This window comes from Rhinatrema bivittatum, chromosome 8, assembly GCF_901001135.1.
Source record: "Rhinatrema bivittatum chromosome 8, aRhiBiv1.1, whole genome shotgun sequence".
NCBI classification, from domain to species: Eukaryota; Metazoa; Chordata; class Amphibia; order Gymnophiona; family Rhinatrematidae; genus Rhinatrema; species Rhinatrema bivittatum.
This window is the reverse complement of record NC_042622.1, coordinates 80,110,157-80,134,157: the sequence shown is the minus strand read 5'-3', so window position 1 is coordinate 80,134,157 and position 24,001 is coordinate 80,110,157. Positions and strand designations below refer to the sequence as shown.

At 49.0% G+C, this 24,001-nt stretch overlaps 1 protein-coding gene across 1 annotated transcript in view; it reads right to left on the bottom strand.

Annotated features, from left to right (window-relative positions):
• The window catches only part of PKN3 (protein kinase N3), a 226,095-nt gene that overhangs the window by 20,386 nt on the left and 181,708 nt on the right, over positions 1 to 24,001 (bottom strand). The window contains 1 exon segment of the mRNA XM_029612101.1: positions 10,612 to 10,692. Coding sequence (XP_029467961.1) covers positions 10,612 to 10,692 — 81 coding nt within the window.

Here is a 24,001-nt window from a genome sequence, read left to right as displayed (position 1 = left end):
AACGTTTAGAGTCCCCCCTGGTGAAACATTGGCTCTTGTATAATCATGCGGTGGATGATTTGAAGTTTTTTGTGATCCAGCAGGTTCAGTTACCCAGAGGGAGGGATTATTTCTTTAAGACTGCGCCAAGTTGAGCAGAAATTCATTTACTAGTGGGGGACAGTCACCCCTGATGGCTTAAATGCCACAATAGAATGGGATGCATTTGTTTTTTTAGGAAGGACATAGAGAGAGACTAGTGTGTTTGATGAGGGAGTGTGTATGTGAGATTGATATAATGGTATGTGTGTAAATAAAAGATCTTTTTGGAAAATATATAAGTAATGGGATTTGGTTGGAGGGAGTTTTTTGGGCTTGAAATGCATATAGGATGGGGAATAATGCATTTGACCTGACAGTAGTAACTGAGGGAGGAATAGGAGTGTTTTTTGTGATAGTAAGAGCAGCTGTATAAAGTTTCTTCAAAGGTTTGCTGAGCTGGAACGTTCCCGGATGGGGAGAGAGTGGTTTATGTGGTGAATAAGAGTGATCAAATGCCCGGATGAGATTAGAGGTAGATAAAATCTAGTGCGCAACTGTTGCGTTTTGAAAACTTTGAATTGGAATCAGTAGCAGCCAGCAGTGGTGCAATGATTATGGTGAAAACCTGATGAAAGAAGGATTTGGTAAGTTTGGTTCAATAAGTTCTCTTTCTTTTTTGTAGAATTGTGTGTTGTAAATGGTGATTTATAAAAAACTGGTGAAATGCTTTTGAATCTGTTAACTGCAGAGATCTACTATTTGAGAGTACAGACTAAGAAGCTTCAAAACGTGGTAGTGAGTAAGTTGTATCCGTGAAGAATTTTATGATAATGTAAGTTTTGGAAAATAATTTTATATAAGGTGTTAAAACATGTAATTGGTGTTTATGGGGTGGTTTGTTTAAGAGAGATGATGGTGACGTGGTGTGTTTTTATTTTAAAGCTACAAGTGAATTTAGTTTCCCTGTACGTACCAGGATCAGTCCAGACGGTGGGTTATGTCCCCCGTCCAGCAGATGGAGTCAGAACAAACTTCGAGGGGCGTTACCATATAAACCAGTACACCCCCTGCTGGAGCTCAGTATTTTTCTGACTCCAGCAGATGAGAGTTGGGGAACCAGCGGCTTCCCCAGGGTGGCAAGGCCTTAAATTCTCCTCTTTCTTTCTTCTTCCTGTCACTCACATTTTGGATCAAGTTTTAGAGGTTTAAGAAAAAAAAAAAGTTTTCAATTTTTGGGGAGGCGTGGCTCAAGTCTGTTCTGCCTCCTTCTCTGTTGATCTCTCCTCCTTCCCTGGCCGGGGTAAGTGACGGGTTTTCTTCTTGTTGCAGGATTTTTAGGTTTTTTTTCCCGGCAGGTTTTCAGGCGCAGGTGCCTCATGGAAGCCGGTGGTGCCGGCCTCTCTGCGCTCTCAGCGACATCCCACGGTCCGGGGCGACTTCTCTCCGGGTCCGCTGCTGCAGGGAGGGTATTTTTCCCTGCACCCAGGGACATCTTCGGCGGGTTGCGCAGGCCGTTCGGGTCCCCCCGTGGCAGCCTTTCGCCTCCTGGCCCCCCCCCCCCCCCGCGGCCTTAGCCTTTCTCCCCCGGCTATCTCCATGCCGCGGCCGTCCCGGTGTGCGGCCTGCGGTGAGCCGGGGTCGAGAATCTCGAGGGAGGGATTTGTGCTCGGTGCCTCCCCGGTGGGGAAGGCACCTCGCAGCCCCTCAGCGCTTCTCCTTCCTCCCCTCCCTGCGGCCCGGGCCGGCCACTTCGCCGCCAATGGCGGGAACGGCGGCCATCTTGAATTTGCAGCTCGATGCTGCCACAATCTCAGAGCAGGAGCAAGGGGATTTTCGGGAGGTTCCTCCTCTGAATTTATCCCCGGAGGGGGGCTTGCCCGACCAGGGGGCTACAGGAGTTCCTTCCCCAGGGCCCCCTCCCAGCATGCCGTGATTTTCGCCGGAGTTTATTCTCCTAATGCATAGTGCCTATTTACAGGGCCTGGAGGCCCCCGGGGGTCCGCCCCCGGCCCCCCTCCGTCTAAGACTCCTAGGGTTCCTACTGCTCTACATGGTTCTCCCCCTGACCTGGTGGGATCTGGGTCAGGGGCCCCGGGACTGCCACCCCGGATCCGTACTACCCTGGGGGGGGGGGGGCGGGGACGCCTGCGCCCTCGGGGGGGGGGGGGGTACCCACCGGATCCTGCGCAGCCGGACTCACAGACTGAAGGAGACGACCCCCGCGCGCTCAGGATCTTCCAGCGGGAGGAGCTGGATGACCTTATTCCTCAGATCCTCTTGGAGCTGGATCTTGATCCACCGCCGGACCTGCCAGCTCCAGTTGCTCCCGCTGTTGCCACTTCATCCAAGAAGGGAGATCCAGTCCTCGCCGCCCTCCGGCCTAGAGCTCGGGCTTTTCCCACTCATGATTCTTTTCTGCAGCTCCTCACCAGGGAGTGGGACACGCCGGAAGCATCCCTAAAGGTCACTCGGGCCATGGAAAAATTGTATCCCCTGCCTGAGGATTTCCTGGAGATTATTAAGGTTCCCAAGGTGGACTCGGCGGTGTCGGCGGTCACTAAGAGGACGACGATTCCGGTCACGGGCGGAGCGGCCCTGCGGGATAAACAGGACCGCAAGCTGGAAATTTTTCTCAAAAGGGTTTTTGAGGTCTCCACCCTGGGGATGCGAGCTGTTATGTGTAGCTCGCTCGCGCAAAGGGCCAGTCTTCGCTGGGTTCAGCAACTCCTCACTTCTCAGGCCTATCGCCCGAGGAGACCGCCCAGGCGGACCGCCTGGAATCTGCCATAGCCTATGGGGCTGATGCTCTGTACGACCTCTTCCGGGTGCTGGCGCGGTCCATGGTGTCGGTAGTAGCGGCTCGGAGGCTGCTGTGGCTGCGTAACTGGGCGGCAGATGCCTCCTCCAAGTCAAGCCTGGGCTCTTTGCCTTTCCGGGGCAAGTTTCTTTTTGGAGAGGATTTGGATCAAATCATCAAGTCCCTGGGGGAAAATGCAGTCCACCGGCTGCCCGAGGATAGACAACGTCCTTCTCGGGCCTTTGCCTCTTCCAGAACCAGGGCCAGAGCGCAGCGGCGCTAAAGGTCTTATAGGCAGTCTGGGCCTCGGGCAGCCTCCTCCAGGTCCCAGTCCTGGCCGCGGTCCTTTCGTGGGCGTAGATCCACGCGCGACAGATCGGGGCAGGGAAACCTCCCTCCAAAGTCTACCCAATGATGCCAGAGTCGCCCACTCCCCCACTCCCAGAATTGGGGGTCGGCTTGCGGACTTCTACGAGGAGTGGGTGCGAATCTCCACGGACAGTGGGTCTTAGACACCATAAGGAACGGCTACGCCTTGGAGTTTGTCCGCCCTCCGAGGGACAGGTTCCTCTTTTCCCCCTGTGGCTCGGAACTCAAGAGCGCTGCGGTGCAGCAAACCCTGGATCGGTTGCTGAATATAGGAGCCATTTCTCCTGTCCCCTTCGGCAAGGTGGGCTCGGGCCATTATTCCATCTACTTCGTCGTGCCCAAAAAGGACGGTTCCTTTCGGCCCATTCTAGATTTGAAGGAGGTCAACAAATCAGTGCGAGTCAGCTGGTTCCGCATGGAGACGCTACGCTCGGTGATTGCAGCAGTGCACCAGGGAGAGTTTCTTGCCTCCCTAGATTTGACAGAAGCCTACCTGCACATTCCCATCCTCCCGGCTCACCGTCTGTTTCTCCGCTTCAAGGTCCTGGGTCAGCACTTTCAATTCAAGGCACTTCCCTTCGGCTTGGCGACTGCCCCTCGCACCTTCACCAAGATTATGGTTGCGGTGGCGGCGGTCCTCAGGGCAATGCACCTTCTGGTCCGCCGATGGGTGCTCTGCACTTGGATTTGATGGCGTCTTCCCTCAACGCCAAGGCCCCCCGCTTCTTCAGTCGCAGGAGAGAGCGCGGCGTGGAAGGGATAGATGCCCTAGTCCTTCCGTGGCCGACACACCAGCTGCTCTACGTCTTCCCACCCTGGCCTATGGTGGGCAAGATTCTTCGCAGAATAGAAAACCATCAGGGAGCTGTGATTCTCGTCGCCCCGGAGTGGCCCCGGCGACCCTGGTTTGCAGACCTACTACAACTGGCGGTAGACGGTCCAATTCGACTGGGTCATCTCCCTCGCCTGCTTCACCAGGGCCCAGTATTTTTCGAGCAGGCAGAACTCTTCTGTCTTGCAGCATGACTTTTGAACGGCGCCGCCTCCGACACAGAGGCTACCCGGAGGCGGTAATCTCGACTATGCTGCAGGCCCGCAAGCCTTCCACTTCAGTGGCTTACATCCTAGTCTGGAGGGTTTTTGAGGTGTGGTGTTCCACTCAAGGGGCTCGGCCTACGGAGGCGTCTGTACTGCTGATCCTACAGTTCCTCCAGGATGGCCTGGATAAGGGGCTCGCCTATAATTCCCTCCGGGTTCAGGTGGCGGCTCTGAACTCCCTTATACGGAAGGACGTCTCCCTCCTCCTTCAGCCGGACATCGCACGTTTCCTCAAGGGTGTCAAGCACCTACGACCACCGGTGAGGGATCCCTGTCCCTCCTGGAGTCTCAACCTTGTTCTTCGTGCCTTGTCTGGTTCGCCCTTCGAACCGCTCTGCGGAGCGACTCTTAAAGATCTCACCCTCAAGACGGTATTCCTCGTCGCCATCTGTTCAGCACGACGCATCTCGGAGCTTCAAGCACTGTCCTGCAGGGAGCCCTATCTCCGATTCACGGACTCGGGGGTCTCCCTCCGCACCGTTCCTTCGTTCCTCCCGAAGGTGGTCTCCTCTTTCCACTTAAATCAGACTGTGGAACTTCCTGCCTTTGCCTCCGACGAACCAAGGTCTCTTCGTCATTTGGACGTCAAGAGCGTGTTGCTCCACTACCTGGAGGCTACTAATGACTTCCGGCTCTCCGATCACCTGTTCGTGCTCTGGTCGGGGCCGAAGAAAGGGTCACAGGCATCGAAGACTACGATTGCGCGTTGGCTGAAGGGCGCCATTTCTGCAGCTTACATTGGAGCGGGACGGGTTCCGCCTTGGGGCGTCATAGCTCACTCCACCCGCTCGCAGGCGGCGTCCTGGGCGGAAACTCGTTCCGTTTCCGCTCAGGAGATTTGCCGGGCGGCGACATGGAAATCGCTGCACACTTTCGAGACATTATCGACTACACCTGGCGTCGTCAGCCTCTGGGCAGGTTCTCCGAGCAGGTCTCTCAGGGACCCACCCGATTTAGGGAAGCTTGGGTACATCCCACCGTCTGGACTGATCCTGGTACGTACAGGGAAAAGAAAATTATTCCTTACCTGCTAATTTTCGTTCCTGTAGTACCATGGATCAGTCCAGACGCCCACCACTTTGGGATTCTTGCTCCTGCTCGGGTGCTATACTGTAGCTGTCTCCTGTCTCTTTCCATTTTCTTCTTTATGTTCACAGCTCCCTACAAGTTGGCTGATTTGCCGATAGTTGGCTGTTTCTTGTTAACTTCTTAGGTTAATTCATGGTTAAGTAAACTTGATCCAGACTGTTCTTGGTCTAATCGGGCTTTGCTATACGTTATACTGAGATCCAGCAGGGGATGTACTGGTTTATATGGTAACGCCCCTCGAAGTCTGTTCTGTCTCCATCTGCTGGACGGGGGACATAACCCACCGTCTGGACTGATCCATGGTACTACAGGAATTAGCAGGTAAGGAATAATTTTCTTTTACCCCTGACGAAGCCAAGCAGATGGTGAAACATTGAGGCCTCTGTGTTGGGGTTAATTTATGAAGATCAAGAGAATGTGGGGTGTTTACCAGTGAGAATCTGAGATACAGCTGTGGCTGCTGAAAAGTAAAGGAAGATGGTTACCTTTGAAGATACAGCAGGACGGGAAGATATGAACATTTGTGGGGAAAAGTGAGGTGTAAGAGCCTCTTTTGAAATTTTGTATTTGGGATACAATGTGATGTGATTTTAAATATGTGGATGTGCAGTTGAATTTGATGAATAAAATATTTTTGGGAAAAGAACATTTATCTATATATATATATATCTATATGCACAACTTTGCACCCAAAAAATTTATGTTGCCAACATTTAAGCATACACACCAAGGTGGCCAAAAAGTATGTATCCAGGATGGAAGTATGCACACCTAGGCACTCACCCAGGCAGCCAAAATGAAAGCCCACAAAAAATGTAAGCGCACAGTGCCACTTGTGTGCAGACGTAAGCACGCGGCCAATAGGCAGCACTGAACGCAGGCACTCAGAATTCAAGGCTTTACTGAGAGCCCAACAACTGGGCGCACAACTGGATCGGCAAGCCTGTAGAGGGCAACCTCAAAGTGCGCGAAAAGCCGTTGCCGTCTACCACATTGTCTGTAGCTAAAAGCCTCGGAGCGGGGCCTAGGCTAAGGAGGCTGCTCAACCTGCCAGGCTGCCCATGTCCCTTGCCTCCCACGGAGCAGGATGAACATTGGAACGGTGCCAAGTTCAGAGACCAGACAGGAGGAAACGCTGCACAGTAAAACCTCCGGTAGTTGGTTTTGCCAGCGTGGACTTAGCTGCTTGAGCATTTGAAAGGCAGTGGGTGCAGAAAGCAGAGCACAGCGGTGACTACACATGCCCTCTCCCCCTGCAGGTAAGGCTGTGCTCCGGTAAACTAAAAAAAAAAAAAAAAAAAAAATATATATATATATATATATATATATATATATACTAAAAAAAAAAAAAATATATATATATATATATATATATATATATATATATATATATATATATATATAAAAAAAAAAAAATATATATATATATATATATATATATATATATTTTTTTTTTTTTAGTTTACCGGAGCACAGCCTTACCTGCAGGGAGAGAGGGCATGTGTAGTCACCGCTGTGCTCTGCTTTCTGCACCCACTGCCTTTCAAATGCTCAAGCAGCTAAGTCCACGCTGGCAAAACCAACTACCGGAGGTTTTACTGTGCAGGGTTTCCTAGGCCCCGCTCCGAGGCTGCACCCACTGCCTTTCAAATGCTCAAGCAGCTAAGTCCATGCTGTTAGAGCTCCACTGTTAGAGCTGTTGATGTCAGCCACCAGTCCAAGTCCTGTTTCATGTTGGGCGTGATTGAGACAGGAGCAGAGAGGTGGTTGGAGAATTGATTCCACTGTGTCTTCAAGCCCCACTGAAGACACCACATTTGGAGATGTATGTGGGGAACCACATAGATAGATGCCGCCATATGCTCGAGAAGTTTTAATATCTGTCAAGCAGGAGCAATGGTCGAGTGTTTTAGGTTTCAGCGAGATTCCTCGGTGTTATTGCCCGTGATTCGGGAAGGAAAGCTTTGTCCTTTGAGATGTTGATATGGGCTCCAATGAACTGCAAAGTTTGTGTGGGTTGCAGATCCGATTTCTCAAATTTGATCATTAGTCCCAATCCATCTAAGCATTGAATGTTCGCGAGGAGATTGGTCTGCAGAAGAGATGGGTTGGGTGCTACTAGAAGCCAATCATCTAGATAAGGAAATATTTGTATGCCTTGTCATCGTAGGTGAGCCACCGCTACTGCTAGACATTTCGTAAAAACTCTGGGAGCCGAGGAGAGGCCAAATGGAAGTACCTTGTACTGAAAATGGCGTCCCGTCACTGTAAAGCAAAGGTACAGCCAGGAGGCCTTGTGCATCAGTATGTGGGAATAAGCGTCCTTGAGATCTATGGAACACATCCAGTCTCTGGATTGAATAAAGGGTAGGATGGATTTGAGGGACGTCATCTTGAACTTTTCAGTCATTAAGTGCTTGTTGAGCGCTCTGAGATCTAGGATAGGACGGAATCCTCCTAATTTCGGAATGAGGAAGTATTGGGAATAAAAACCTGTGTGCTGGTGAGATACAGGTAGTTCGTGTATGCACTGCTGTTGTAGGAGGTTGGTGATCTCCAGGTGCATTTGCTGGGAATGAATGCTTTGTTTTCTGGTGCGTACCAAGTGTGGCAAGGGGGGAAAAGATTGGAAGTTGAGGGAGTAACCTTCCTTTATTATCTTTAATACCCAGAGGTCGGTTGTGATGGCGTCCCATGCAGGTAAGAAGTGAAATAACCTGCCTCCGAGTGGAAGTGCTAGCAGTGGTCTGGGATTCCCTAAAAACCTTTGGATGGTTTTGGCGGGTTTTGATCCTGAGGAGTCAGAGGTCGTTTTGGATTCCTCTGACATTGTCTAGGTGCCTGTGGTTATGGTGTCTGAGGGCAAGAAGAGGAGTAGTACAGGGACCGTGAAGGTGGATAAGGCCTGAAGGGTCGGCGTTGATATTGTGGCCTGCGGTAAACTGTATAATACAGTCTGGAGGTTGAAAAATCCAATGGAGTAGTTAGAAATTGAACTTCTAATTTCTGCTCCTTTAACTGTGCCACTTTCTCCCGGAACTGGTTGCCAAATAAATTGCCCGGCAAGCAGGGAAGGTTCGCTAACTTCTCATGGGCATCTTCCCTGATGGCGCTTGCCCTCAGCCATGCAAGCCTTCTTGCTGCGATGGCATTTGCCGTGGACTTCGCAGATGTCTCAAACCCTTCATATACTGTACGAATGAGATGTCTCAAACCTTCCTCCATGTGATGGAACTCCTTAGGGAGGTGTTGATTAGGAGATCCCTCCTGAAGCTTAGGCTTCAAGGCTTATGAGCACTCGAATAGGTACTGAGTAATTGCAAATTGATGCTGTTGGATTTTTGCTGTTAAGCATACCTGATTGGTATGCTCGCTTACCAAAATCATCCATGTATTTGTAGTCATGACCTGGAGGGGCAATGGAGTGTAACCTTGATTTTCGGGCTTTTTGCATCGCTGACTCTACCACTACTGAGGCATGAGGCAGCTGAACATGTGAATACTATGAAGACTGTCGCATTTGATATTTTTATTCCGATTTCCTTGAAGTTGACGGGCCCGATAGTGGTGTTTCCGAGGCCCTTTTCATTACTGCATCCAGCACCCCATGAGATGGGAATGCAGTTGGTTCTGCCGGAGTTTCAAAAACCTTTAATAAGCCAAGAATATCCGCTCTTGGATCTGGCAGCTTTTTGGTTTAGATATTTGGTGTTTGGCCCACTTTCTCAAGGAATTTGGAATACATGAGGTATTCGGGAGGCGAGACTGGTTCTGGTTGATCATCTGGGGGGTCTGAGGGATACCCCGTTGAAGAGCCAGGTGAAGATGATAAAGGCGACTGGTTGGCCAGAGGAGAAGGTGATGCAGAGGCTGGACCAGGACTGGGGCTGCCTTGAGGTGACATTGGAGTCTCCTGTGGTGGCTCTGGCCTGCGTCCTCCCTGATCTGCTACAGTTGTCAAAAACTGTGCCAAAATTAAGGAGATTTGTGACATTGCCTGGGATGCCAATGCCTCCTGAGGTTGTATATCCTGTGATGCACCTCGTGGTGGAGCTTGCGGTGGCAGAAAAGGCATCTCGCTCCCTGAGTGTGATGTTTTCCATGGCCTCTTTTGTAAAGGCTCCTCATGGTCGGATGGGAGAGACGGCAAGGATGCATCAGGGGGAGAAGACAGAGGATCTTCGTCCCCAATCAGAAGATTGGGGACGAAGATCCTCTTTTTGCCTCTTATGGCCAGAAATATGTTTCTTAGGCTGTTTCTGTGGCTTTTGCGTCGATGGAGTTGATGACAGCGACTTATGGTGATGAGTCGACCCTGTAGTGCTTCAGTGCGTCAAAGTTGTATGTCCATGCTTCGATCCCGAAACATGGCTTGACTTGCTTGCGCCGGATGTGTCGTCGCACCAATGCTGGTCAACACTTCGATGCCGATGGACACTGCTGCCTTCTGACACAGTGGATGCGTCGCCCGCGCTATGCATCGATGGAAACTTTTTGATTGTTGACGCAGCCGAAGCAGATTGACAGACAGAGGCCGCCCGTGGTTGCACCAACTCCTTTGACGCACGGGGGGGGGGGGGGGGCCAGAGAGGATCTTGCTGAGTCCTCAGAGGGGGCATATGATCCCGACGCAGCCTGCCTTAACTCCTGGAACTTGGCTGCCCGCTGTCTTTGTGCTCTAGGGGACATGCGTCCACAGTCTGCACAGTTAGCCTGGTCGTGTTGAGGGCCTAGGCAAATATAGCAGGAGGTATGTCTGTCAGTAACTGACATTTTCCCACAATTGCAGAATTTGAAGCCTGGACGAGGCATTTTTTGTCAGATTTCGATGTATTCGTGAGAAGTAGTTAAGCCTAACTACTGGCATAGGTAATAAGGCAAAATAAACCTTAACAATTATTTTTTCTTCACAGAAAAGCTGAGAGGAGACAGAGAGCTCCGCGTGCTGTGTGGCTCGCGGAAAAAAAATGGACTGAGGAGACTCTGGAAGGTGGGGGATAGGTGCCAAGCAGGCACACACTGCAGCAAGACTCAGAACTTTACTTTGAGAGCTCTACCACCTACAGGACCAGAGGACGTCCCAGACAGCATGGCTAATTCATCCTGCTTATCTACGTGAAAAATTACCTTCCTCAACTGTGACTATATTTTCTTCTGAAGCAGGACCCACTATAAGTGCAAAGCCTAGGCTCTACAAGACAAATGGGAATGGTTTCTAGAAACAGAAATACACCTACCTTAAAGAAGGGGTGGGTCTTTATTTCCTGAGCATCTTCCTCTCCCCCCCCAAGACGCTGCTCAGGAGCTTTCTCGAGAAGCTGCAGGAGTGAACAAAAATTAGCAGGTAAGAACCAGTTTTCCTTTCCTGTTCATACCCAGATCGTCCAGACAAGTGGGATGTACCCCAACCCCACTAATTTGGGGAGGAACCCGAAAGATCCGCATGAAATACACTTCCCCCCAAACACAGACTCCTCTGGCGCACATATGTCCAGACGCTGTTTGGTAAAAGTGTGAAGTGAAGACCACGTCACCACCCAACAAATCTCCTGCAGAGAAACCAATTGACACGCCACCCAGGAGGTTGCCTGCACTCTAGTAGAATGCACCCACAACCCTTCCGGAACCAATCAACCCTTACAGATGTAGGCTGAAATTATTTCCTCCTTTAATCATTGCATAATTGTGCCCTTAGAAGCTTTATTCCCCTTCTTCATGCCACTGAATAGGACAAAGATGATCTGATCTCCGAAAAGCATTTGTCACCTTAAGATATCGTAAGAGAATCCAAACATCCAATAAGTGAAGCTCTTTCGCAGTGGAGTATCAGGTGTCAAATTCGGGAAAGTTGGCAGTTCCACCATCTGATTAAGTTGAAAAGAGGAAACAACATTTGGGCAAGAAGGAAGGGACCGTATGGTAACGATACATCATTCTCCGAAATGCGTAGAAAAGGGTCGCTACACGATAAAGTTTGAAGCTCCGAAATCCTCCTAGCCGAGCAAATGGCTACAAAGAAAACATTTTCAGGGTTGAGGTCCTTCATAGAAGCCCTTCTAATCGGTTCAAAAGGAGGACCACAAAGAACCAGATTAAGGTTCCATGCAGGACATATCTTCTGGATTGGCAGATGCAAATGCTTTTGCCCCCTTTAGAAAATGCACGACATCCAGATGAGACACCAAAGTCTTCCCTGCAGCTTACCATGCAGACAACCTAAAGCTGCAACTTGTACTCGGAAGGGATTGTAGGCTAATTCCTTAGCTCAGTAGTTCTCAACCTTTTTTCATTTGGGATACACCTGACAGATGGTTCTCACATGTGTGACACACTGAACATGTGACTGTCACAGGGCTAAATGTAAACACACTCTGCATCCTCAGGAATACCCTCAATCTCCAACAATGGGTGCAGAGCAGAACTAAGGCATTATCCATACAATTTACCATACAAAAAAGATATTCTGGTACTGATGACATTTCAGTAAAAGCAAAACAAACTCCCTTTACTACCAGGCACAATAGCCCTCCTTATGAAAAGACAGTAATTTACCACTAATGTATGTGCTATTGAGAAAATATAACAAATAAGATTGATAAAATGCCTACAAGCTAGTAAAATACCTCACACCTTGATCACACACACAGAACTGACCTTCACCAAGTACAAACACAGAAACATAGAAATTATGGCAGAAGACGACCAAACAGCCTATCCAGTCTGCCCAGCAAGCTTTCACACTATTTTTTCTCATACTTATCTGTTACTCTTGGCCCTTATTAGTAACTTTTTGGTTCTAGTTCCCACCTTCCAGCCCCACCATGATGTAGAGAGCAGTGCTGGAGCTGCATCTGAGTGAAGTATCAAGCTTAATTGGTTTGGGATAGTAACCACCGCAATAAGCAAGCTACACCCATGCTTATTTGTTTACCCAGACTATGCAATTCAGACCTTGTTGGTTGTTGTCTGAATGTACATCCTCTTATCTTCATTCCTCCCTGCCGTTGAAGCAGAGAGCTATGCTGGATATGCATTGAAAGTGAAGTATCAGGCTATTTGGTTTGGGGTAGTAACCACCGCAACAAGCAAGCTACTCCCCCGCTTTTTTGTGAATGCAAATCCTTTTTTCCACATTTTCCTCTTGTCGTTGAAGCACAGAGCAATGTTGGAGTCACATTAACTGTGTGTATGTTTATTGAATAAGGGTATTAATCACCAGGTAGTAGCTGTCAATCCCGCAAGCCACCCCCCATGCCTCTTCTCTTCATTCACATCCTCTAGACTTTATGGAACCACAGTGTTTATCCCACGCCCCTTTGAAATCCTTCACAGTTTTGGTCTTCACCACTCCTCCGGAAGGGCGTTCCAGGCATCCACCACCCTCTCCGTGAAGAAATACTTCCAGACATTGGTTCTGAGTCTTCCTCCCTGGAGTTTTAAATCGTGATCCCTGGTTCTGCTGATTTTTTTCCAATGGAAAAGGTTTGTCGTTGACTTTGGATCATTAAAACCTTTCAAGTATCTGAAAGTCTGTATCATATCACCCCTGCTCCTCCTTTCCTCCAGTGTGTACATATTTAGATTCTTCAATCTCTCCTCATAAGTCATTCGATGAAGACCATCCACCTTTTTGGTCGCCCTTCTCTGGGACCGCCTCCATCCTGTCTATGTCTCTTCGGTGATACGGTCTCCAGAACTGAGCACAGTACTCCAGGTGAAGCCTCACCAAGGACCCGGTACAAGGGGATAATCACTTCCCTTTTCTTACTCGATATTCCTCTTCTCTATGCAGCCCAGCATTCTTCTGGCTTTAGCTATTGCCTTGTCACATTGTTTCGCGACTTCAGATCGTTAGACACTATCACCCTAAGGTCTCTCTCCTGCTCTGTGCATATCAGCCTTTCACCCCTCCATTGAATACAGTTCTTTTGGATTTCCACACCCCATATCCATGACTCTGCACTTCTTGGCATTGAATCTCAGCTGCCATATCTTCGACCACTCTTCCAGCTTCTTTAAATCCAGTCTCATTCTCTCCACTCCTTCCGGCGTGTCCACTCTGTTGCAGATCTTAGTGTCATCCGCAAAAAGACAAACCTTACCTTCTATCCCGTCCGCAATATCGCTCACAAAGATATTGAACAGGATCGATCCCAACACCGATCTTTGCGGCACTCCGCTTAACACAGCTCTCTCTTCAGAGTAAGTTCCATTTACCATCACACATGGTCTTCTGTCCGTCAACCAGTTTGCAATCCAGGCCACCACCTCGGTATTCACTCCTAAGCTTCTCATTTTATTCACAAGCCTCCTGTGTGGTACCTTATCAAAAGCTTTGCTGAAATTCAAGTAGATGACATCGAGCGCTCTTCCTCGATCCAATTCCCTAGTCACCCAGTCAAAAAAAAGTCAATCAGATTTGTCTGACAGGACCTTCCCCTGGTGAATCCATGCTGCCTCTGGTCCAGCAATTCTTCTGACTGTAGACAGTTCACTATTCTTTCTTTCAGCAGCGACTCCATTACTTTTCCCACCACCGAGGTGAGGCTAACCGGCCTGTAGTTTCCAGCCTCCTCTCTGCTCCCACTCTTGTGAAGCGGGACCACCACCGCTCTTCTCCAATCACTCGGCACCACTCCTGTTTCTAGGGATCTATTGAACAGGTCGCACATGTCTGAGCTCCCTCAGTATCCAGGGATGAACCTCATCAAGCCCCATGGCTTTGTCCACTTTCAGTTTCCCCAGCTCTTCCCATACATTCTCTACTGTAAATGGAGTTACATCTACTCCACTCCCCTCCAGTTTCTTGTTAACTAGCGATGGTCCTTCTCCAGGGTCCTCTTTAGTGAACACCGAACTGAAGTATGCGTTTAATATTTCTGCCATTTCTTCATCCCTTTCCACACATTGATCCTATTTCTTGAACGCTGTTCTTTTAGCTTTTATTTTATCAGCCACCTCCTTTGAGAACCAGATAGAAAAGTAAAGAAAAGCAAAAGAAAAATGAAACCTAACATATAGATTAGTTGCCTTGGTAATTGCTCCTTTTTAGTTTGGTCCATTGTTCCACATCTCTCTTGTTCTCCCAGCCTTCTAGTTCTTCCTCCAGGTACTTTCCCATTCATCAAAGTCTGTGTTTTTGAACTGCAAAACTCTGGTCTTCGTGCTTCTTCTCCATATCCTATTTGTGATATGAAACCATATCGTTTGATGATCACTGGTGCTGAGGTGGGCACCCACCTTGACATTAGAGACATTATCTGCATTAGTGAGCATTAAATAGAGTATAGCTCCCTCCCTTGTGGGTTCCATTACCATTTGTTTGAACAGAGCCCCTTGCAGGGCATCCACAATCTCTCTACTATTGTTAGATTCTGCAGAAGGGATTCTCCAGTCTACATCCAGCAGATTAAAGTCTCCAACACTCACCACTTCTCCCTTCTTTCCCATCTTTTGGATGTCTTCAACCAGATCTCTGTCAAGCTCTTCCTTTTGATTTGGAGGCCTGTAAATCACTCCAATAAAAACAGATGCCCCATCATCATTTTTTAGGTCGGCCCATAGTGCTTCTTCTTTGCCCCATCTTCCTTGCAGCTCAGATGCTTGGATATTGTTTCTGACATAAAAAGCCACTCCTCCCCCTTTCCTATCCTCTCTGTCCTTCCTTAACAAGTTATAGCCCGGTATTGCCATATCCCAATCATGAGATTCCGTGAACCACGTCTCCGTGACAGCAATAACATCCAAGTCTGCCTCTACCATTAGGGCTTGCAGATCTGGGATTTTATTGCCCAAACTACGAGCATTTGTGCTCATAGCTTTCCAGCTTTTCTCATTCAGGTTACTGCTTTTTCTGGACTCCTTTTGTGACTTATTTAGTTGAGTTTTGTTATCCACTTCACCCTTTTCCTTTTTGCATTTGTGTTTGGGGGGGGGTGACATTCTAATTTCTTACTGCCACCCCCAGCATCTAGTTTAAATGCCTTATGACATAGGATTTGAATTTATTTCTTAGGATCCTCTTTCCTGCCACAGACAGATGTAAGCCATCTTTGACAAAGAGCTTTTTACTGTTCCATACACAGCCCCAGCCCCCAATAAATCCAAAACTTTGTTCCTTACACCAGGATTTGAGCCATACATTGAAGTTATTAATATGGCGTAGTATCTCCTTCCCCTTTCCATGAACCAGTAACACTTCTGAAAAGGCAATGGTCGTCGCCATGTGACTAATCTGCTTCGCTAGAGACTGGAAATCTCTGTACCGCTTGGATGCTTTTCTAGCAAGATCATTGGTTCCCAGATGGATGACAATTATAAATATGGAGACAAACTGGAATAGAAACTAAAAAAGCCACTCTGCATGCAGTGCAAACCTGGAGAAATGGAAAGAGAAATATAGCACCTAACATAGTCCCAGGATCTGCAATAATGCACACAAACTAATCCACACAAACTAATCCACACAAAGTTATGCCTGTACTGTGAAACACATTCAAACAGTTACAACCCTATCTATGAAAAGGCAACACTACAAATATTAAACCAGGCCCTAAACACTAATACACTTCCTATTAGGAAAACAGAATAAGCCAAGCTGCTATAGATCCCCACATAGAAATAACTGTAAAGCTATACTAATAAAGGTACAAAACAGCTGATGAACAGATCATCCAAAAATTAAACAGTCAAAAAATTATTTAAAATTGTCCAAATATCAAAATATTTAAAAGTCAGCAGACATCACATAATACCCAACAATTAAAATGGCAGTCAATCAAGAAAAATAAAAACTTAAAAGCCACCTTACCCTCTCCAGCAAACTCTCCTATTCCTTCCCCTTGCAGGCCAATAGCACACACCAGAAGCAGCAGTGGCTGCTGAAGCTCTGTCCTCATGGTCCTCTTCCTTAGGGCCTACAACCAGTCACTCACACAGTCCTTGTCTCACACACACCAGAAACCTCCCTGGCCAGTCTCTCTTCCTCACACAAAGACACCAGTCATCTTCCTGACCAGTCTGTCTCTCAATCATATACACAAGTTGCCACCCATGCACCCATTCTACCATGCACCCAAGCTGCCACTCACACAAATACACAAGCAAGTTTCCTCTCTCACATGGAGCCTCTTATTGTTCGGCCCAATAAGCCTGGTCTCTGCTCTTCAGCCGCCTTTGGTGGTGGCATGCAGTGTTACTCCACAACCAACTGCATCGGACCCCCGGGGGAAGACCGATCCCCCGATAGGCTATTCCGCCCCTGAGGAGAAGGGAAATACAACTGGGGTATTGGGACACTGGGAGCCATGACACACCTGCCAGTGCTTGGCAATACACTAGTTGAGAATCGTTGCCTTAGCTGTTTTTGCAAAGCGATTTAGCTAAGACCTGAGAAACATCTACTTGCAATGGCTCCAGCCCATTCTGCAAACACCACGACTCAAACACTCCCCAAGCCAGAATATAAGCCAAAGACGTGGAAGGTCTCCTCGCCTGAAGCAAAGTCGCAATCACTGGCTCAGAGCATCCTTTCAACCAAAAACGTCATCTCTCAAAAGCCAAGCCGCTAGACAAAAGTGATCCACCTGCTCTGAAAAGATGGATCCCTGACATAACAGCCCATGCAGATGAGTCAAACGAATGGGACCGTCTATCACAAGCTGAACCAGATCTGCAAGCCACAGTCAGCATGGCCACTCTGGCACCAATAAGGATCACCCTACCCAGATGTCGATGGTTGCAACGCAATACCCGAGCTATGAGAGGAGCTCAGTCGGCTACAGTTGAACCAAAGCGTCTATGTCCTCTGAGCAGACTTCCCTTCGGCGGCTGTAAAACTGATCTGCTTTTGCATTCTAGAACTGCCATGAAGTCCAATTCCGGCCTGCCCCATCTGGCCCGTATAAGGGCGAAGGCCTCCACTGACAACTCCCACTCCCCCGGCTCTAACTGCTGTCTGCTGAGATAGTTGGCCTACACATTTTCCACACTGGCCATGTGAGACGCTGCTACTCCCAGCCAAGAAAACAACTCCCGAGTCTCTTGAGCCCCAGGACAACTCTTCGTTCCGCCTTGATGATTGATATATGCTATCATCGTCACGTTGTCCAGGAACACTCATACTGTTTGTCCCCAAATGAGCAGAAGAAAGGCAAGAAAGGCTTTGTGAACGGCCCTTGTTTCCAATCGGTTGATCGGCCAGGATGCCTCCTTTGGCGACCACTGACCTTGGGCCATTCGGCCCTGACAAATCAACCCCCAACTTCTGAGGCTGGCATCCGTGGTCACCACCACCCAGTCCGGAACCTTCAGGTTCACCCCCTTCTCCAAACTGGGACAAGACAGCCACCATGAGAGACTGGACCTGGCATCTCCCAGAAGTGGCAAAAGGAAGCTGAATTCTTCTGAGAGCGTATTCCAACAGGACAAAAGTGCCCTCTGGAGAGGTCACATGTGAGCAAACACCCAAGGAACTAACTCCAGCATAGATGCCATAGAACCCAGAACCTGCAAATAGTCTCAGACTCTGGGAACCAAAAGTCACAGAAGCCAAAGTATCTAAGCTTGCAACTTGATCACCCTCTCCATGGTCAAACACTTTCACGTATCGAATCGAGCTCCCAGATACTTCAATGACTGGGTTGGTTCCAAGTGACTCTTCCCCAGGTTCACCACCCAACCTAACGATCGCAGCAGCTGCATGTTACGTTGAACTGAATGATGACACTCCACTTCAGACTTCACCCTGATGAGTCAATCGTCCAGGTGCAGGTGCACTAGGATCCCTTCCTTACTGAGTGCCACCACTACTACCCATCATGACTTTCGTGAAAGTCCATGGCTCTGGCGCCAACCCAAAGGGAAGGGACCAAAATTGGAAATGATCCCCTAGTACCATGAATCTCAAGAATCTTTGATGGTCAGATCTTATGGGAAAGTGCAGATAGGCCTCAGTCAAGTCCAGGGACGCCAGAAACTCTCTTTTGCAAACCACCCGCTATTACTGTTCACATTTCACATCCGAAAGTGCCACACTCGCAGTGCAGCATTGACCCCTCTAAGTCCAGAATGGGTCGAAAAGTCCCCTCCTTTTGGGAACCACAAAATACACGGAATACCTTCCTAGTCCCCAGTACTGAGAGGGAACCGGCACAACGGCATTCAAGCACTGCAATTGCTGAAAACTGTCCCATACTGCCTCTCGTTTGGCGAGGGAGGCGCAACGGGAAAACCACATAGGCTTCTCTGATCAGGTTGAGAACATTCTAGGCATAGCCGTCTCTTATCAACTCTAAGAACCCATTGGTCTGAGGTGACCCTGGGTCCATTCCTCATAAAACAGTCCCCCTCTAATGGCTTCCAAAGAGGAGCGGACCAGCCCGCCTTCATTGGCTAACCTTACCTCCTCCGGCCCCCTGGCCGGCACTCGCCTCCAAAAGGACTGCTGTCTTCCTGAGCCTTGCTTCTGAACTGCAGGCAAAGAACTCCTGGAGCAAACCCTCCTTGCGTCTTGAAATTGAGTGTGTAGCAGAAAAGTCTTCTTGCCGGTGTTCCTATCTTCAGGTAATTTATTTCCCTTCAACTCCCCAACTGCTTCATCAGCTGTTCCAAATCCTCACTGAACAGCTTTCCTTTAAAGGGAGGTTACATAGCTGTGCTTTAGACTACACATCTGCTGATCAACTTTCGCTGCCACTGCGGAAACCATATTCTGGCGGATGTCTGGACCACGTCGTATAGGGCACCTGCCACATAGGCCACGCCCACCTCCAAATAGGCAGCCTGCATGGCCTCGTTTCATCACCCCAGCCACCTTCTCTTGTGCCTTCTGCACCCAGTACAAGCAGTCTCTCTGCATCAAGCTCCCACAGGCCACCGGATGAAGGTTTAAGGCTGAGACCTCAAACAGTCTCTTCAACAGGAGCTCCAGCTTCCGATCCTGGATATCCTTCAGAGCGGCCAAACCTGCCACTTAGGTTTGGTTGTCTCCTCGATTACTTCTTGATTACTGCTGACACTGCTGCATCTATCTTGGGAAGCTTCCAACGTTCCAAGGTCTGCTCCCTGGCTAACTTAAGACCTGCCTTGGGGGATTCCCATTCCCGATTACCAAAGAAAATGTCCACAAGATCCTTATCTGGATCACTCCCCACATCCTCTGCATTGTCCGATGTCCCATTGTCAGAGTGATAGTCCAGGCCAAGAAGTCGAAGGATTCCCCCAGACCCCAACTGCCCAGTCACTTTCGGCCTCTTAGTCAAGCGTTGGGCCTTCTGAGGTGCAGAGTGCTTAGTCCCCGCCTTCCTTCTTAGCTAAATAGGATTTGTGAAGGAGCAGGACAAAACCCATGGAAAAGTCCTTGGTATCACTGGACTCTTGATCCAGGAGCCCTTCATCATCCTCCCCCTCCTCTTCCCTGTCTTCCTCAGGGTGCTGATCCACAAGAAACAGGGGAGGAGGAGAGTCCCGTAGCTCCCTTGCAGAAACCTTTCTGCCATGAGTAGGAAAGATGGCCTCTGCCCCCTCCCTGGGGTCTCCTGCACCAGGTCTGATGATTGGATGGATTGACCACCACACCTGCAACCCCCATAGAGGTCCCTTCCCCTCCAGAGGCATAACTGGGGGAAAACGAGACTGCATTGAGGCACGGGCCTCAGACCACAGCCCTAACAGGATTTCCCGCATTCAGTGGGAGGTGCCATGAATCGCAGTCGCAGCCAAAAATAACTCCTGCCACTGCAGGAGTCCCCCCACTGGTGTAAAAAAGCTTTTCAACAATCCCTCAGCACCTGGCACAGCGACCAAATCACTTGCATCCTCATTCACCTGACTTTGGCCTCCGGGCACAAACTGCTCTGCCATCGTTCTCCCCAGCTAGTTACTTAAAGATTTTTTTTTGGTAATAGCACTCGGGGAGGTAGCAAGATAGAAAAAATGAAAATTAGTTTTTACCTGTTAATTTTTGTTCCTGTAGTACCACGGATCAGTCCAGACTCCTGGGTTTTGCTTCCCTTCCAGCTGATGGAGACAGAGAAGTTTTGACAGACTCTGCCTTATACCCTAAGGTGCCACCTACAGTCCGTCAGTACTACTCAGTGTCAAAGCAGAATGGTATGGAACCAAACTAACTATATACACGTAAACCTTAAACTAAAATGGATCACTAATCCCAAATGGGAACAGAACCTGTATAACACGGACAAACATGCTTGATCTGCAGACTCGAAATATACAAATGGTAAGGAACAAGCAAACTCTCCGTCACTTCCATCAAATGGGCGGGACTCTGGACTGATCCGTGGTACTACAGGAATAAAAATTAACAGGTAAGAACTAATTTTCTTTTCCCTGTACATACCCGGAACAGGGATGTACCAGAGCTTTCCTTACCTGGGGTGGGATCTGGAGAGGCCCGCTTAGAGCACACCTTCTCCAAATCCCCCTGACCCTGGGGCTTGGACATCCAGTCTGTAATGCCTTGCAAAGGTATGCAAAGACTTCCACGTAGCGGCTCTGCAAATCTCTTGCGGTGATACCTGCTGGCACTCCGCCCAGGACGCCGCTTGCGCTCGAGTAGAATGGGCACGAAGCCCCAATGGCAAGGGTCTACCATGTAACAAGTACGCTGAACTTATAGTCTCCTTCAGCCAGCGAGTTATTGTGGTCTTAGATGCCATATTACCTCTCTTTGGACCACTCCACAAAAACAGACGATCGGACCTACGAAAACTGTGCGTCACCTCGAGATAACGCAACAATGTTCTCCGAACATCTAGCCTCCGTAAATCCTTAGACAGAGGATCCTACCGGTCCACGTCCGTAAAGGACGGGAGCTCCACGGATTGATTCAGATGAAAAGTGGAAACAACCTTTGGAAGAAATGAAGGAACAGTCCGTAAGGAGACTCCTGAATCAAAAATTCTCAGGAACGGTTCCCTGCATGATTTAATTTGTTTAAAATTATTTCATTATTGACGTTTAAATGTATTAGACTAAGGAATTTTACTTCCTGCTCATTCTGTTTCATTGTAAACCGGTTTGATATGCATTTTATGCAGGAAAATCGGTATAAAAAAAACTTAAAATAAATAAATAAATAAATGATAATGCCTGAAGCTCTGACACTCTACGAGCCGAGGTGATGGCTACCAGAAAAACTACCTTGAGCGTGAGATCCTTCAAGGATGCCCTTTTTAGAGGCTCAAAGGGTGTAGCACACAAAGCTGTGAGCACCAAGTTCAGATTCCAAGAAGGACAAAGGTGACTGACTGGAGGACTTAAGTGCTTAGCACCTCTAAGAAACGAGCCATATCTGGATGCGAACACAGGTATCCCGTTGATTGGACCACGCAAACAACCAAGAGCTGCCACCTGTACTCTTAAAGAGCTACACTATAAGCCTTTGGAGAGTCCGGCCTGAAGAAAACAAAATATCGGCCACAGACGCCCGAAGGGGAAGAACCCCACATTCTACGGACCAAGACTCAAAGACCTTCCACACTTGAACATAAGCAAGCGAAGTGGATATCTTGCGAGATCTCAAAAGTGTAGCCACTACTGCATCAGAATAGCCCTTATTTCTCAGACGCTGCCTCTCAAAAGCCATGCCGCTAGACAAAAGTGATCCGCCCCGTTGAAACATATGGGCCCTTGATGTAGAAGGTTCAGAAGATACTGAAACCACAGGGGCCCCGCCACCGTCAAATTGAGTAGATCCGCAAACCATGGACGTCTCGGCCATTCGGGAGCTATGAGGGTCACCTCCGAGGGGTGAAGTTCTATTCTCCGGAGCACCTTGCCTATCAGTGGCCATAGCGGGAATACGTACAGAAGAACGTTACTCGGCCAGGGAAGAACCAGAGCGTCCACGCCTTCCGCTCCTGTTTCCAGTGTGCAAAGAAGCGCGGAGTCTTGGCATTTTGAAAAGTTGCCATCAGATCCATTCTGGGCGTGCCCCATGTGTCGCTAATGATCCGAAAGGCCTCCTCGGCTAACTCCCACTCTCTGGGATCGAGAGGGTGATGACTGAGAAAATCTGCGTGAATGTTGTCCACCCCGGCAATGTGAGACGCTGCAATGCTGACTAGGTGTTGCTCTGCCCAGCTGACCAACTGTTGTGCTTCCTATGCCACCAGCCTGCTCTTGGTCCCTCCTTGGCGATTGATATATGCCACCGTGGTCGCATTGTTGGACAACACTCTGACAGATTTCCCCTGAATCAGCAGGAGAAACTCTTGAAGAGCTAGCCGGACCCGCTCTGGTCTCCAGGCGATTGACAGACCACTGAGATTCCTCTCGAGTCCACTGTTCCTGCACGGACTTCCATAGACAGACTGCCCCCCAACCGGAGAGACTGGCATCCGTTGTAACTACTGTCTATCTACCAATGAGACTCCGCGGCTTAAGTTGTCAGAGTAGCCACCAACTGAGGCTGCATCTCGCGGAGTCCATAAGCGGCAGGGGTAGATGAAATTGCTCGGAAACCAGACTCCATTGAGAAAGCAACGCCAACTGCAAAGGACGCATGTGAGCAAAAGACCATGGGACCAATTCCAGCATAGACGTCATTGAGCCTAAGACCCTCAGGTAATCCCAAACTAGGGGAGGTTGTTTGGACAACAAGACCTGAATCTGACCTTGCAGTTTGACTGTGTGAACCGCTGTAAGGAACACCTTGCCCTGCTGCGTGTCGAACCGTGCTTCCAGGAACTCCGATTGAGATGGCACCAGATGACTCTTGGAAAGGTTGACCACCCACCGAGCGCTCGCAATAGTTGAAGCACCCGGTTGACAGCTGAATAGCAAAGCGACTCTGATTTCGCTTGAATCAACCAGTCGAGATAGGGATGTACCAACTGAGCTACTACTACCACCATTATCTTGGTGAAGATCCTGGGGGGCGGTAGCAAGTCCGAAGGGCAGAGCTTGAAATTGGTAATGCTGTCCCAGAATGGCGAATCTGAGGAATTTCTGGTGGTCGCCCTGAACTGCGATGTGGAGACAGGCTTCCGTGAGATCTAGCGACGCCAGAAACTCTCCGCTTCGAACTGAAGCAATGACAGACCGCAACGTCTCCATTCGGAAGCGGGGTATGCGAAGACATTTGTTGACTCGCTTTAAGTCAAGAATGGGCTTGAATGTCCCTTCATTCATCGGTACCACAAAATAAATGGAGTAGAAGCTCTTCCTTTGCTCCACCAGAGGAACAGGCGTAATTGCGCCGAGATCGAGAAGGTGCTGTAACGTCTCCCGGACCGCCCGACGCTTCGTGTCGTAAGCGCACGGGGAGACTAGAAAATGATGACTGAGGTGACATGCAAAATCTAAAAGCGTAGCCGTGTCTTATCTCTGAAAGGACCCACTGGTCCAATGTCACCTTGGCCCATTCCTCATAAAGAGACAGTCTGCCCCCTACCACCGGCATCAAGGAATGGACTGGCCGCCCATCATTGCAGAGGCTTAGCTCCTTGTGCAGAATGAGGGTTTCAAGGCCTGGAGAATCTTTGCCCATGAAAGGACTGAGACCAGGACTGTTGCCTACCAACATTTTGCCGAAAAGTGGTAGAGGACGCAGTGGTGCTCAAGATCTACGGCCCCCACGAAAAACGAGACCTAAAAGAAAACGAA